The following is a 16,424-nucleotide window of genomic DNA, read 5'->3' as shown; positions in this document are numbered from 1 at the left end:
CTGGTTCTGCACTGCCACAGCCTCTCATCTGCTGGCTGAACTCTCGTGTGTGATTTGCCAGAGGCTTCCCTGGGTATCAAATGAGTGTGTGATATGATGCTTCTGATTTTTAATAATCTGATATTAACAGTGGTATTTTGCATTTTCTTATCTGTTGTTAACACTCCTTTGCATTCAGCTGGTTTTGAACCTCTGATTTCTTACTACATCTGTCTTCCAGATTTTATTTCAGATTCTTTTCAGACGAATTTTTATGCTGCTTTGGTTAGAAAAATGTATCATTTTTTCTCCTTAGTATTTCATAACTTCACTGCTTAATAACACATGCTGCTCTAACTTACTCTTTCATCTTTTTATGTATCTCTTTTTTGCTTCTGTTTAAAAGTAACTTTAGCACCTCTTTAAGCCAATTGCATCTTATCCATCCCTTATTTTTCTCCTACCTTTCCTGGTGAGGATTCAGTGGAATTACTGTCTTACTTCTTCAAGAAACCTTGTTGCCACATAATAAATCCTTCTTTAGTGGGGGGAAAAAAAATTAAAAAATGAACTTGTCTTGTGATTGCAGGTCTGAGCTTTGTATCTGAAGTTGTGGGAGCTGAACATCCTTGCAGACTGCGGTATTTACTGACTCTGTGGCGGGGTGGCGTTGGTTTGTCTCATGCCAGTGTCTGGAGAGGCTGGCAAAGGGCTGCTGTGCTCCCAGCTGAGAGCCTGGCTCTGGGCACAGCCAGCTCCTCGTGTGCCCCATGCCCTGGGGCCATTGATCTGCCTCTGTGCAAGGTCAGGGTACTGAGTTCTCACCACAAAAGCTTTGTGTAATGAATTTATTTTATTCCAAGTCACGCTTGCAAGGGTCTCCTGCTCTTGCTGCAGACAGTGCAGATCCCAGTTCAGTCTGAGCCAGGCCAGATGGAGTTTTGTCATCTATTTACCCCTTTGTTTAATTGTGTAACGATTATCCTGCAGAAAGCAAAACCTGGGATTTGTTATCTGCGTGGGGATTACACTGATTGGGTTTTCAAAGTGCCTCTGTTACATCTGGGTCAGAGCAATGATTAATATTGAAAGAGAGCTTTTGTAACCAGGCTGAAGCTCTAGCACGTGTCCTGGAAAGGCTGCTGTGATTTTAGACTGGCTGTGAGGGGCACAGGTGGATGTGTGGCAGAGCAGGGGGAATTTGGGCTTGGTGACAAAGCAGTTTGTCACCCTGGTTGGGCTGATCACCCTGGGCTTGTCTGGCAGGAGCATGGGATGAAAGGCAGTGCTTGGACTGGAGGAAATAAGCTGTTCAGAGGTTATTCATGTCTGTATGTGATGAGAGGTCAGGAGGAGCTTTTAGAGGTCTGTGCTGGTCTCACAGGTTTCACAACGGGGTTTTACTGCCTGACCCCGGTGTTAGCCCTTCCCCACTTGGCAGTAACTGACCTGGGGTTGTCATTCTGGCCTGGGTTTGTCTGGCTGCAGCCTTTGGGTCTGTCCTGCCTCAGAAATGCCACCAGGATCCAGTGCTGTGACCTTGTGGTGGGAGCATCCCGCAAAGAGCCGCTCTGGGCATCTCCTGGAGCTGCTCCCGAATCCCTTCACCCCACACCACTGAGCCTGTGCTGCCTGCTGGGAGCTGCTGATGGCAAGTACAAATGTGGGAAAGTTGTTTACACAGCTCCACATCAGTGGACAGCATCCACGGGTCCAGCTCTGCGTGCTGGAGCAGCTACAAGTGGCCACTGCTCCTCTGGTCCCCCCAAACATCCCACCAGAATCACGGAGCCAGAGCTCAGAGCCTGGGTGCACAATAACCTCACGCCTTCCACTGAGCACTCGGGCTCTTGAAAACTAATTAAACACACTCAGCAGCACTTCAGAGGTTTCCAGGTAAGGCAGGAAAGTGGCTGCTTTAATAGCAGGAAGCCCTGGTGTGAACCATCAGCTGGAGTCTCGCTGATGGGGCTGTGGCTTTGTTCCTCTGCCAATGTTTGTGGTCTCAGGCAACCTTAATTCTGGGATTTTCTACCTCCAAATAATCGAGTTTGCAGCCTCAGTGTGTTCTTTTAATTTTATTAGGGACTAGAGAGCAATAAGTTTGTACAATACTGAATTAGGTTATGCAGTGGTTTTCTTCTGCTTTTCATTAAATAATTAATTAACAGCTCGTGCTTGTGCACAGGTTGGAGATGTGACTTCATTGGGAAGCTTCATCTTTTGGCTTTCATCTTCAGCACTGGAGAAATGATTTTGCCTCATGGACTCTTCCATGGTCTGTCTCCTGCAGATAAAGTTCTAATTTTCATTTTTGCATTTTTTTGTGAACCTGGCAAATTATTATTGTTTTAAACATCTCCACTGTCCACATCACAGTAATGTGGGGTTTCTTTCAATTTTTCTGCCTTATCTGCCACAGAAAATACCTGTTTTGCTTGTCAGCTGTAAATGACATCAGGGTAAGAAATGCCTTCCCCTGCATTCCTGTTCCCTGAAGTCTGTAAGGAAATAACTGCAGACTGCTTTAGCCACTTTTTGCTGCTGTGAAGGAAGGGAACAAAATCTCTCCTGCTCTGCTTTGATGTGCTCCTGAACATCCATTAAGCTACAACTTCAGTGTTGCTGGATAGAAATAGATCATTTTTCTTATCTCTGCTGTCCTTCTGAGCCTGTTAATGTAGTCTAATCCCAGGGAGCAAGCCCGGAGATTCACAGGCAGAAATGGTTGCGGCAATTTTGCAGAACCTGTTTTGTGCTGTGGTGACATCTTGGTGCTCGCTCGGATCCTGCTGGGGTTGGAGAGGAGTCCAGGGAGGAGCACGTTCCGTCCCTGATTCAGAAATGGTGGGTTTGAGCTTCACAGGGGCAATTAATGCCAGTCCCAAGTGCTGTGCTCAGGATGCTGGGTCTGAGGTGCTTTGTTTGTCAAACGTGGAAATTCGCCCGCCTCTTCCTTCAAGTTGTGATGTGAAAAGTTAATAAGTGAAATAACTGTTCTTCCTCTGCATGAGCCAGGCAAATGTGCTCTGAAAACACATTACTTTTATTTCTGCCTCTTTTTCATCTTCAGTGATAGAACTAAAAGTTTAAATTCCTCCTAAATTCCTCTGTAAATATTATTTTTGTTACGGTATGAATCAATCCTTGCACCTTATCCTCTCTACAGCTTATTTCAAGTGGGATATTGAATTCAGTTTTGTAGAAATAATCACCTTCTCCAGGTTCCTTTGTATTTCTTTTATTAAAGAGTTGAGGCATAACATACCTGAGGTTGAGAACCAGTAAAGAGGAGGATTATTAAAATAAATACAAAAAATAAAAGTCCATTAGTGTTTAACATGTCCAGTTAAAAATACTGAACAGCAGCTGGACTTGGAAATAAAACCCAACTGATTTTGGAACAGAAAATGGCACAGGTGGTTCTGGCAGGGTGAGTAATGGGTTAAGGTTGGATGTCTTATTCTTGGCTTATTATTTCACTGTTGTGAAATAATTATTATTCCACTGTTATATATTAATAGTAATAACATGTAAATATATTACACAATAATATAATCATTTAATGGATCACATATATTATATATGTATTACATAATATATTGATTTTTATGTAGTATAAATTAAATAATGTTATTCCACTGTTGGAGGATGGGGAGATTATGTGTTTCGTTGCACATACAACAAAATATTTCATATTATTTTGCACATTTGGATGAGGACACAGCTGTGTGGAATGGCTGTGAACATGGGATTTTTCTGCTGACTCAAGTTGGTGGTTTGGAGTGTGGAGAGCAGCCGGGGTGGGACATCTGTGGGCAGGACACTTCTCCATCTGCTGTGTCTGTTCTCTGTCACTGTCACATCTGTGCTGCCCACGTGTCAGAGCTGGGATCTGTGCCAGGCGCTCCACACCTTGTGAGGGAGGAGATGACAGATCCTGCTTATCCAGGAATCCTTTCTGCTGATGTTTGGGGCAGAATCTGTGCATTTCTCTGTGTGGAAGGTGCCATCCCTGGAAACATGAAGGGCTGAAGTCAGTGGCAGGAAAAAAAATACATCCCACTGTCATCAGCATGTTCCCAGTGCTTTAAAACTGAGCTGCTGTAGGATGGTTTTCATTGATTTATTTATTGAGGAAAGGCTTTTTGGGAACATTGCTGCATATTTAATAAATAAACAAACCTTCAGATAATTACAGCTAGCTCTGGCAGGGCTTTAGCCATCTGTTTAACTATTAAAATCTGAATAGCCTGGTGTTCTTCAGCACTAAACCTGCTTTGTGCTTACCAGGGCTGGTGCTCAGTAGACTGCCAGGATGTTCTTAGGGCTTGTTTTGGGAAAGTGTTAGAGGGAAAAAAGAAATCTGTGTTGCATCTGAGAAGTCGACTGTGGGATAATTTCCTTGAGCAAACATCCTTGCCTCCTGAGATATTTCTCAAATTGCTTGAATTGCTTTGTTCAGTGCTGTGTTTGCCTGGAGTTGAGTGGTAATTCCCAGATAATATGAATCTATGAAAGGCATATTTTTGGAAAAACCTGTTGGAGAACATTTTTCTTTCAAAACATGCATTTCCCTAGTAACGCTCTTAGGGCTTGGTTTGGTTTTTTTCCAGTTCTTTCAGTGCATTTTTGCCAGTGCAAAACATGTTTTAAAAAATACTCCCTGTTTATCAGATGTTGACTCAACTATTATGGTATTAATATTCTTTTACTGCCTTTTTTTTTTTAAATCTCTGCTGTCTCTGGTCCTTTCCTTCAGTCCCACAGAGCCCTCAAATCATCTCATCCCTTTCTTTCCCCTTATTTATTACAAACTCTTCTGCCTCTTCCCATGCTGTTATCTCCTGTTCACCACACTCTGATACATCTGTGCCAATTTAATTTTTAGCTTTGTGTTTATATGACACAGACTTTTGAATTCTCTCCTTTAATTGGTGTGAGAGCATTTAAATGTCTCCTGTTTCATATTTTCCTGCACCTTGAGTTGATTCAAGGGAAGGGGAAGAGTTTCAAAGATTTGTAGGATTTTTTTTGCTGTTTTTGGCTGGTTGTTCACTGCACCTGGCTCCAGCAGCCTGTTCATCCCAGCAGGACTCACCTGTGAAATATTCAGCATTTCATGGGATGGAAGCAACCTGCAGGGTCTGTTCTGCACTGAGGTCTGCTGCATTCTATTGGCAGTATTTCAGTATATTTCTGTATTTCCAACTCAGTGGATTTCTGTGGTGTTCTGTGGACACTCAGATGGGCTCTGCTGGTGAGACTGACGTGAGCAGAGATGGGGACAATATTTCAAATGCAGAAGTGTCTGGGTGGCATTTTGGGTGTAAAATAAGCCTTGAAGGGTGGGAGGTTGTTCTGCTTGCTGTGTCGTGGAGCTTTCAGGGTGTAAAATGCAAGTTCAGCCACGTGGCACGGAAGAAAGGGATTTTGTTGGTGTGGAATTCTGTGATTTCCCTGTAGCACCATCCTGACCAAGTGAAACCCTGGAGATGCTTCCCCAGCAGCTTCTGCATCTCCCCTCAAGTGACAAATCACCCCCTCCCTGCCTGCTTGGTGTGATGTTCACTCCTGCACTGGTGGTATTTTTGTGTCCTCTCTCTCTCTGCCCAGCAGAAATGACTACAGAGATAATTTCTGGTCTCAGTGTGACTCTGCCAGGCTCCATCCAGGCCCTGGGAAGGCAGCAGAAGGTTTTTCACTGGCTCACATGCAGCCCTGGTGGGGTGTTTCTCTGTTTAACAGGCTTTGTATCGTAAATATCCTGATGGAAATTAATTATGCAGAGTGCACATTTAGTTTTGGGTGTCTCTCTAAAGAAATACCAACTTCATGATTACAGCAGTGCATGGGTATAGCAAATTTTGGGGTTTAAGGGAGTGGGAAAAAAGGTTTGTTCATGCACACAGGTGAGTTTTAGGGGATGGTGGTGTGAAGGTTGCTGGGTTTTGTTGTTGCTTGTGTTTGTTTTTTCTTTTTAAAGAAACAAATTGGTGTTACTCTGTTTTCTCCAGCAGTTCTCATTACCAACATAGCTATTACAACGTGCTGAGGCTGTTATTTGCCCTCAAGAGCTGAGAGAGTGGAATTTCCGTTCTTTTTAATAATGTGACTTTCACCAGGGCGAGTGGGCTGTGAATTAGTGCTTCATTATGGGCTGACATCAAACAGAGTCCCCACTTCAGAATTACCCACTCAAGAAAACAGCTTAGATTTGGTTGTCTGACTCATTTAGGCACTTGAACATCCTACCAATACAGAATTACACCTAAAGTATATTTAACAAGTTCTGCTGCTTTGAATAACAGTGGGTCTGATGCAGCAGTACAATACATATTTTCATGGCTATTAAGGGACAATTATGTTTGTAGTGCTTGAATCCTTGTTCTGCAGTTTTCAAAACATGGTAGAATTGCTAACAAACATGTTGACAATAAAGAGCAGTTGATACAAGTGTGATCAGATGCTTGGGTGTTGCTGGATTTGGAGTTGGAAACCTGAATTTAAAAAAAAAAAAGTTGGAAAATGGAATCCTGCTCCTCTCACAGTGAATGTGTTCTGTGCATTACTTAAAAAAATAAACAGGATTTGGTGCAAGTTCTAGCAGTCCCTGCAAATCTTACAAAGTTCTGTATACTGAACTGGTGTCTGGGGGTGAAATATCACACAGGTTTCTTGATAAAATACCACATAACTCAGCATTGCCACACGCCAGCAGCTGTGTATGTGGAGCAGCTTTGTCATCAGGAGTGCTCTGAATTTTTCATAGCACCATGTTCTGTGTCTCTCCAGAGCATGGCTGTGCTGTTTGATGTGATCTTGACCCGTCCTTTATTAATTACACACGATCACAAAACAGAAACCTTGCAGTGAATGTGGTCAGCAGGCTCTGAGATGGGTTCTGATTTATTCTTTTATTAAAATGTCACTGTTCTCAGTCTCATTTAGCTTACAGAGATGCTCCAGGTCGTGTTTCCCCCTCCTGAATCCACAGATTGTTATTTTATCTTCTAATTGTCCTGAGTATCACAGGAATGTTCCAGTGCAGCTGTTACAGGTTTGGTGCTCACATCGCTGTCACTCCACATTTTGGAATCTGTCTCAGCCACTTGAAGTCTCAGTGCTTGAGACTGAAAACTTGGCTTGACCAAAAGGAGGGAACCCACTGGAGTGTGCAGTTTTCACATCCTTTTTTGTATGGGTAGGGACTCGTTCTGTTGTTCTCACTTTGGGCAGAATCAAAGACTTTTCAAGAAAGCTGAATTGTGTTTTTTCCTCCATTTTACTGCAATGGTGTGTATATTTCAGTTGTTGCAACTTTATGGACTTGGTACTAAAGCAATGAGGCAAATACATGTATTAGCAGGGCAAGGGAGAAGAAAATGCTGTTTCAGGAGACAGAAAGCCTCAGTTGCTAATTTTAAACTTCCTTCTATATGGCAAACTATAAACAGGCAATAAAAGCATTTAATTTGCAAATTACAGTTCTAGCTTGGTTTTTATGTTGGATTTTCTTCTCTTGTAGTCAGGATTTTTGTAATATTTTTACCAAAATATTTTCAGTGGCAGGATTCAAGCCTTTGCCTGGTAGGGTTAAGTAAATTGTTAATTTTGTCCACTAATAGTTGCTTTTCAGATGAAAGGAGATTAGAAGTGAGGTGTAATAAATGCAAGGAGGAAGTGAAAAGATTAAGGCAAGAGAAACTAATGAAAGCACTTCAGTTTAGTGACCAGTTTGAGAGAGTTTTAAAGATCTGCGGATTAATAAACAAGTCTTTAGTCCAGCAGATAAAATGCAGAAATACTTTGTGTGTTTCTGGCCTTTTCTTTTGCTGATCAGTGGGATATTGTCATCCCATGGGTGCTGAAAAGGGAATCCTGTTCTGACTCACCACTCCTCAGAACCATCTTCTGTCCTGATCTCTGGTCTTTGTTTGCAGTTATATTTTATCTATTGAAACGTTCCAGCAGGATGACAGTCTCTGATTTCACAGGGATACAGTTCAATCTGTAAAAGCAAACAAGCTTTGCCATTATTAGTCCACCTTTTAAGGGATTTTATTTACCCTGAGGACTTCATGTCCCTTCCCAATGAGTTCATGTAATAATAAGTTTTGTTCGAAGACACAGCTCTCCTCCCTGGTGTTATTGTGCTTGGGATAGTGGCTTTATTAAAAATCAAACAAAACCCTAACAAAGCAGCTCAAGGATAAACAATCACTCTTGATACACTTCCAAACAATGAATTTGACCTTCAGTCCTCTGAATCTGCTGCAGGAACACCTGAAAATCAGACCAGCATCATGTTCAGGAGCAGCCAGTGCTCTGCAAGGTCAGAGATTGGGACTTCACTGTGTAATGCTAATAAAGAGCCCTGCTCCTGTTTTGCATGCTGATTTTTCATTATCAAAGCCGTGCCAGACAAGAGAATGCAGAAGTTTGTAGAGAAATTCAGTGCTGGTATTTTGGCAGCAGTCTGATGAGTGTGGTGGTTGAGCTGCTCTGGAAGGTGGGATGGGGAGCTTCCTGCTAATTTGTGGGAAATTATTCTTTTATTGTAGCATAGCTCGTATTCTCCATTTTTGGATGGATATGCATTGCTGCTTGTTTCCCCAAAAACTGCTTTTCTGTGACAACAGTCTTCACCTGTAATCAGTGTCTAATAATTCCAATTTTCACAACATTGCAGCAGCTCAAACTGCAGGGCTGTGGTGGTCCTCTCTGGGTACCTCTGGGCTGATTGCCTTCCCAATCCTCCAGCACATCCCACATCCCTTCCCAAGGTGCTCCCACCCAATCCCATCCTGCCATTTGTTGGACAACACAAAGACAAGGAAGGTTCTGAAGGTCTGTAGTTGCAATAAAATGAGCACATGGGCTTAAAAACTCATTTCAGTTATGGAAATTGTATTATTTAAGATGTATGACTTCTGATGGTTGTGATGTAAGAGGGCAAAATGTAGTCTAAATGAATTTTTATGTAAAATATTAATTCTTTGGGTGTGATTCATCCTGGAACAGAGCAGTGTGTGTTCTCTGAGGTGCTGTCAGCTCCTGGTTTTTCCTTGCGTGGCTCTGAGGAATGGTGTTGGGGCAGCTGATGAATGTACAGTGTTATGGCAGAAAGAGCAAGGTGCTGGAAAGGCCTGAAACAATAATTTAAGGCTGTGCTGTTTTGATCCCTGAGTGAAATCACTTTGGCTGGGGTTTTATGTGACTTCTCCATCACATCCAGCAAAAGGATCTGAGTTTATTCTGAGGATACCTGCATGGGAATTCACTTGGAAAGCTGAAAACTGCCTAAGAAACATTCCTGTGAACTTGATGTGCACTAACAAAGGACTGTGCAACGCTCTCTTACTGCAGCATTTTCTAAAGGAAGCATTGAAATTCTGATCGCTCTTATTCAGTGTTTCACTGTAACAGCTGTTGCTTTGCAGTAATAAAAAATGCTATATTTTGGGGAAATAGCTGCTGTTGGTCAACTCACTGCTCCTATTAGGCTTGGTTATAAAGACAGCCTTATTTAAAGACTGTGTTAGTTTAGTATGCTATGCCAGGTTATAAACATATATTTTTTTTTTAAGTGTCTTCTGTTATGGAAAAATGTATGGCTTATTTATGGAAAAGCCTTTGTAAGTGTGGGGCTTTGATCTTGGCTTATGTTACAAGTTGTATTTAGCTTAGTTTAGAGGTATAATGAGGACCAAATTTCTTGGGTCTTGACTCACCAGTTGGAAAACCAATGTACATTTATGATAAAATGTTTACGTTTATGGAAACTGAAGTGTTTGCTTCCCCCACAAGAAGCGCTGGACAATGCTGTGTGTGATTTTTGGGGTGTCCTATGCAAGGCCAGGAGATGGACTCAATAATCCTTGTGGATCCCTTCCACCTCAGGGTGCCCTGTGATCCTTACACAGCTTAAAATAATCCCAGAGACCCGAGGGCAGTCAGAGCAGAGCACTGGGTCAGCACACCGAGCAGCAGGCTTAGTGATGCTCCAGGGGATTCTCCTGCAGGAATATGGTCCAGGAGGTTCCTTGCTCTTGGACAAGATTAATATCTGTTTTCTGAATAGCTATTATTAATGTTATTTTACATTGGACATGGGAGCTTGATGCTGTGTTCAGCCTTGGAAGAAGAAGAAACATCTCCAAAAAACAGCGGCTTAAGGACCTATTTTTAAGTCATTGGCTCCTTTTTGGTTATCAAAGTCCTGTAGCAGAAGCCAGGCATAAGAACAGAATTAGCCACAGGATCTGTTGAATTATCTCACTGCAGATTTGGTCCCTTCAGCCCTAATTCTGTCATCCCCCCTCGTGCCAGGCAGCCTTTTCTTCTGCACGGGCTGCGCTGGGTCTGCTGGGTTCAGCTGCCGGAGATGGGAGGTCAGGGTTTGAGAACATCAGGGTTTCAGAATGCCAGGATTTCAGAGGCAGGGTTTCAGAGTGTTGCCGTCCTGTCTGTGGTGTTGCTGATGCCCTGCTCGCTGCTGTTCCCCTGCAGACGTGGAGAGCTCCAGGATGAAGATGAGGAGCGCGGTGTCGGTGCGCGAGGGCCAGGGCGTCGTGCTGCTCTGCGGGACCCCGCCCCGGGCTGGAGGTAAGGGGCACCCTCGGGGTGGTGGGGCTGGGCAGCATCCCTGGAAAGGCTAAAAAGCAGAATTATAATGAAATACGAGTTCTGAGTAAAAGCAGGGAGAAAGAAACCAAAAACAAAGAACTGGGGAGGGAAGTGTTTAGGAGGATTTACTTTTATCTTGAAATGCCTTTCTCGTTCCTAGTAATTTCTGTGCACTTAATGTGTCTGATTTTTATGGGGTTTCCTGTAATTAATGGAGTATCTTCTACAGTTGCATTCTGCCCAATTTCACAATTGCTGAGCCTCAGTGAATCCAGTTTTCCCTGTGAGCAGAGAATTGCAGGTTGTCTTGAACAGTGCTGGTGTCTGCCTGTGTTCTTGCAATCAAGACATTCTGTGGTGGGATGGAATGGTTCTGTGTAATTTAAACCACTGCTGCACTCAGGGGGTGAGAAAAGGGGATATATGGATTCTTGGTGGTCCAAAAGTTGTGAGTACATTTCTTCCCTTATTCTGCATCTTCAGTCTGACTAATTGCTATTGAGCCTGAAGTAATACCCAAAAGGAACTGGTTTTATTGTTTTTAATTGATACGGAGTGTCCTTATTGAAGGGCTGTGATGTTAAACATTAGATCTGATTGCAAAGACAAGGTAATAAAAGCTAGACATTATATTCAATAATATAGGTGTTGTGGCCTCATAAATTTGGCAGAGTCCAAGCAGACACAGCCATAAAGTGGCAATTTTACAACTGTCTGAGCTTGCAGAATTTTTTCCCCTCTAAACTGATACATACTCTTAAATCATCTTTATAGCCTTGCAACAGCTTTGTCTTTCAGCAGCTGAGGAAATGGGTCATTCCCCCAGCTATCTATAAGAATTAGAATGATTAAATTTTCCTTCTAGATGCAGCCCAAGGCCTGAACTGCCCCAGCTGTTCCTACAGCTGTGCCTGTGTGTGGGTTTACACCCAGAGGTGATGGCCAAGCTGAGGCAGCACTGCCTGACTCTGGCAAGGTTTGAGTTTGAGGTGTGGAACAGGAGGTGATGCCAGACGTGCTCATGGTGCTGGGAACAGTGGCTGGAAGAGGTGAGAATTCCTCCTGCAGTCAGCAGATGGGAGATGATTGACACCCCCACACTAATTGTGGTATGCAAAAACAGAGCTGAGCTCCCAGAGTTACCAAATGGGATTGAGAACTGGTACCAGAAATATTTCAAATCCTAGAGTCTGTCTGAGAGTTGGAGGACTAACTGTTGAAGTTTCCAGGAGACGTGGAGCAAGGTAGAAAAAGCCCCTCTCCATTTTTCGCTGAAATAAAGCTGTAGCAAGGTGACACAAAACACACAGGATGGGATGCAGGGCAGGAAGTCTGGGATAAAACATCCAGCCAGGAAGCAGAAGTGGTTTGTTAGGAAGAGCAGGGATGGTTTAGGACCAGCTGACCTGGCCTGAGGGATGTTCAGCCCTTTCCAGATCAGTGATCTGACTCTTTTTTTTTTTTTTTTTTTTTTAACTTGGAGTCTGTATTTATTGCGCTGAGCTATCAAATAATTCCAGACAATACTAATTCTAAAAACGTGCTCCACCAGCTTGTTTCCTCTCCCTCTGTAGCCCCCAAAATATCTGCTTTTGTTTTCTGGTGTGTTCTGCAGTTTCTAAGATCTTGCTAACTTAATTGCACTTATTTCTTGCATTCTCTGCAAAGAGTTTGCAAGAAGAGACTTGATTAAATAGTGATTATTCCTCCATGTACAGCATCCCAGTTACAATAGAAACCAATGCTCATCCCTAAAGAAATGCCAGCTCATAGTATGGAAAAAGAAAATTGCTTCCCTTCTGCAATTTATCATATTTTTTCCTTGCTTATCTTAGACACAGATATTTACATAAATCATATGAATGTCCCTTTTCAATGGGGAGCAAATTATTCCTGCAGTGAGCAGTGGCTTTGTCCTTTTGAGTGTGCAGTTCCAGCTCCTCTGGGCTGTGGGCATCCAGCATTAAACCAACAATGAAACTCCATTTACAAATCACAAACCACTCCAATACTTTCTTTAGAGTTACCACATTTCCCCTTTCTGGAAATTAAATAAAATTCCCTTTTTTTACCAGTCTTGTTAGGGATTTAATGCGTGGAAGATTTGGTAAATGACTGGATTTGAGTGTGAAGACGTTTCTCCCCAAATATTTTTCTGATCCAGGCTGGTTTTATGTTAAATACCCTAAGTTGTCTCATAATTGAGCAGTGATGTTTGGATAATTAAGATGGTCATCTGTCATCGTTCTGCATGGCCATACTTCTGGATCTTTGAATTCTGTTGCAGGGAACCTGTTAAAATACCCCCTTTTTGCCACCAAAAATCAGTAAATCATCTCACCCATATACTCAAAAGGTGAAATAACATCAAAAATGGATTTATGCAGCTCTCCCGATACTTTTCCAGTTGTTACAACCTTTCGATTTCACTGAAATCTCTACAGCTATTTTGACTTTTTACTGCATTACTGTGATGTCTTTAATGGTTTTAAAGGGCTGTCGATCAACAAACATCTCAATATCCCAAACTCAATGTTGGACACAGTTAATGTGCAGCTGGTTAAAAAACATTCATGTGATGCTAATTTTTGCCCATTCTGCCAAGAATGAGAAAAGCTAGACATATGGAGATCTAAAAATGATTTTTCTCTGCTACTGATTTTGTTCCAAAATTGGTATCTAACGAGTGACAAAGCCTTCAGTAAAGCAAATCCGAGTTCCTGTAGGGTTTTACCTCCTGTTACCACTGTACTGTATTGTGGTTATTGTGTGGCTCGTCTTCAGCTGTTATTTCTGTTCCTATATATTGTGATTTATATTTGTTTAGTACAGTCAGTTTTCCTCAGCTGACATTGATTTTGGATTTATGAGGTGTTTCTGTTCTTCAAGAGAGGAGCAGGCAATGAGGCATGGTCCTTTTGTGTTGTCTGGGGTGGTTTAAGACTGCTTTATACACAAAGAAAAAGATGATTTTTAATGGTAGAAGTGACGATTTGCTTGATGGTTACTTGAACATTTCAACAAATATTAGTTTGCCTGGAAAAACACGGCATTAGTTTTAGATTGGTGTACTTCCTGCTGCATTATTCCTATGGGAATGTGACCATAACCCAGGAGAACTTAAATAACAAGAATTTTGTGGAGCTGATGAGCTGTTACTTGGAAATTGCAAGGAAATTCTGCTTTATTCCTAATTAGCCTTGTGTGCTCTGTGTTCCTGTTTGATGCAGTATGGCAGGGATGTTCCTACATGGATAAAGCAGCAAGGATTTGTCCTCCCTCTTCATATAACCCCCTGATAAATGTAGGTTTAATCCATCAATGAGGCGGGATTTGAAGGGCAGGGATCAATTCAGCTCACAGCATATTGTGTCAGAGTTGTGACATGCTGATAGGAAATAATATTAGATCATGGAAAAATAGATCCCAATTTATTGCTCAGTGTTTGCTGTGACAAATCCTTCACTGAATAATGTCATGTCTGTTCCAAATGGGTGTTTAGACTTGCAGATTTTTGCTCGTGTCTCTTGTATTGCCATTTGGAGACCTGCAAGTTCCAGCAGGGCTCTGCTTCATGAATAACATGGCATGGAAAGAGTCTCAGATGCCAGAAATATTTGGATCCTCTGATTGCTTCTCTTCTGCAGCTCTTGAATAGCAACATGCTATTTTTTTTCGGGGAAATGGAAGTTGAATTAATTGTACATATTTGGCTTTGGAAATGTTTTATACCTTTAAAACAAAGCGAAGTTAAACAGGTGCAGCTCCAGAATAGGAGTTCTGTCCTGTTGTACAACAGTGTTTTGGGTTGGGAGAGACCTTAAAGATCTGATTTCATCCCATGGGCAGGGACACCTTCCCCTGTCCCAGGGTGCTCCAAGCCCCAGTGTCCAGCCTGGCCTTGGACATTCCAGGGATCCAGGGGCAGCCCCAGCTGCTCTGGGCACCCCGTGATTGAAACAGTCTGACAGGGAGGAATTCCCAATATCCCATCTAAACTCCCCTTTTCCCATCCTGGTTTTCACCTTTGCTTCCTGCTGTCATTGCAGGCTGTGGATGACACACGTCAGGGCATCAGGAATAAATCACACGTGCAGGGCTTCTTGCACAAAAATGTACTTTAAGGAGAGTGGCACCTTGAATGTTGTAAGAGCACTGGCCTTAGAAATGGCTCCGTAGTGTTCCTGTGCTGTTTCAATCTGCCAAAGAGAAATGGCATTTTTATTTAAAAACATATTTTTCAATAGTCCTGCTGGTGTCATCATCATCATCTGCACAAATTTCAGCTGACAGTTTGAAATCAAATGGTACCTGTGAGACGCTTATGTTTGTCCATGTGAGGGGAAATAATACATGTTCTCAGCTGGATCTTCCAGGGATTGCTGTCTGCCAGAGCATTGTTTTCACCACCAGTACCAAACCAGTGCTGCAGGGACACTCTGCTGTACACTTGGTCAAATGCAGCCATTCTGAAGCACTTTCTCCTTTTGATAAACCTGTTTTCCTGGCTGAGGTAGTCCAGGCTGAAATTAGTACATCTTATTTATAAATTATAATTAATTAATATAACTTTTTATAGATTTATTATTCTTATAAATATTATAATTATTTTTTATATATTTATATATTTGTGCACCATCTTCAGTTGCTTTATAGTGCATGTTTTTAAGCTGACAGAGAGGTGGATAAATGACCTGAGAACCTTTGTGCAGTTTCTTACCCCAAAATCTTACAGAACTCTTAAACTGTACATTCCATTGTGGGGTATCTCTTGGAAAAATGAGGGGATGGAAAGAAAAAGGGAGAAGTTGATTAGGAAGAACCAAATTGCAAGAAAAAAATTCAGGTTGAACCTTTTTACTTTCCCAGTTCCAGGTATATGAGTTCTGCCTTGGGGGAAAAAGGAGAAAACTGGAGACAATAACTGCATTTGGCTCTCCACCTAGTTTATTTTTATCCCTAAATTGTGACTGTGGGGTATTTCTCCTCCAGCTCTTTATTATCTTCTCTGCTAAAATATTTGGGTTTTTCTTTGCAAACAGGATAATTGATTAGGAGGAGGCAGGAGGGAGGTGGCTGCAGTCCCAGCACTCAGAACAAGAGTGCTGAAAGGAATTTTTGTTTTTCACAAGGGTTTTACCTTCTCCTAAAAGAGTGCAAGAGTATCAAATGAAAGTGTCACTAAGTACTGCTTCCACGTATAAATATTGGTGCTTTACTTTGAAAATTGACTCCTGGGTTATTTCCATTAGTTTCCCTTGGTTTATGTCCCTAATATTTAACATTCACAAGAAATCAGATTTATTTTAGTTCAGCAATAAACTAAACTATCGCCTTTTTTATCTTCAAAATTATTATAGGCAGGAAGCAATTTAAAAATACTTCCAGCTATTGAAAAAGCACAACAGAGTTCTGGAAAATGCTCTCAGCAATTAAATGTAAAGTTCTGGGGAGGTGATTAAAAGAACAATTTGTCACTTGGAATGGATGTGGCTAATGGGGATGTATTTACATATTGCTTCCTAAAGCACTTTCCAACTTCTCTGCCTGCTTCCAGAGGGTGGGAGCAGCGTGCTCAGAGCCAGGGCTCTGGGAATGGCCCAGCCAGTCTGGAGCAATTAGTGCAGAAATGTGATGAGGAGGAACCAATCCGTCTCCTCACAGCTCCAGGGGAAGCAGAATGGGGGTTTTTATTCAGCCCTGGGTACTCAGTGCAGCAGAGCTGTTCTGTCGGGCTCTCAGTAACATCTGGGCTGCCTGGGAGCACCCAGGGGTGTCACTGCCAGCTCAGGAGCAGTTTGGGATGGAAAATTGGG

General features: G+C 42.2%; 1 protein-coding gene across 2 annotated transcripts in view; it reads left to right on the top strand.

The window, feature by feature from the left end:
* The window catches only part of CNTN3 (contactin 3), a 94,732-nt gene that overhangs the window by 34,764 nt on the left and 43,544 nt on the right, over positions 1 to 16,424 (top strand). For both annotated transcript variants that reach the window (XM_064433093.1, XM_064433094.1), the window contains exon 3: positions 10,492 to 10,587. In XM_064433093.1, the coding sequence (XP_064289163.1) occupies positions 10,492 to 10,587 (96 nt within the window). The remainder of the gene's footprint in view (positions 1 to 10,491; positions 10,588 to 16,424) is intronic.

The sequence above is a fragment of the Passer domesticus genome, chromosome 9 (assembly GCF_036417665.1).
Source record: "Passer domesticus isolate bPasDom1 chromosome 9, bPasDom1.hap1, whole genome shotgun sequence".
Taxonomy (NCBI): domain Eukaryota; kingdom Metazoa; phylum Chordata; class Aves; order Passeriformes; family Passeridae; genus Passer; species Passer domesticus.
The sequence above is the reverse complement of the archived record's forward strand: the minus strand, read 5'-3'. Positions and strand labels throughout refer to the sequence as shown.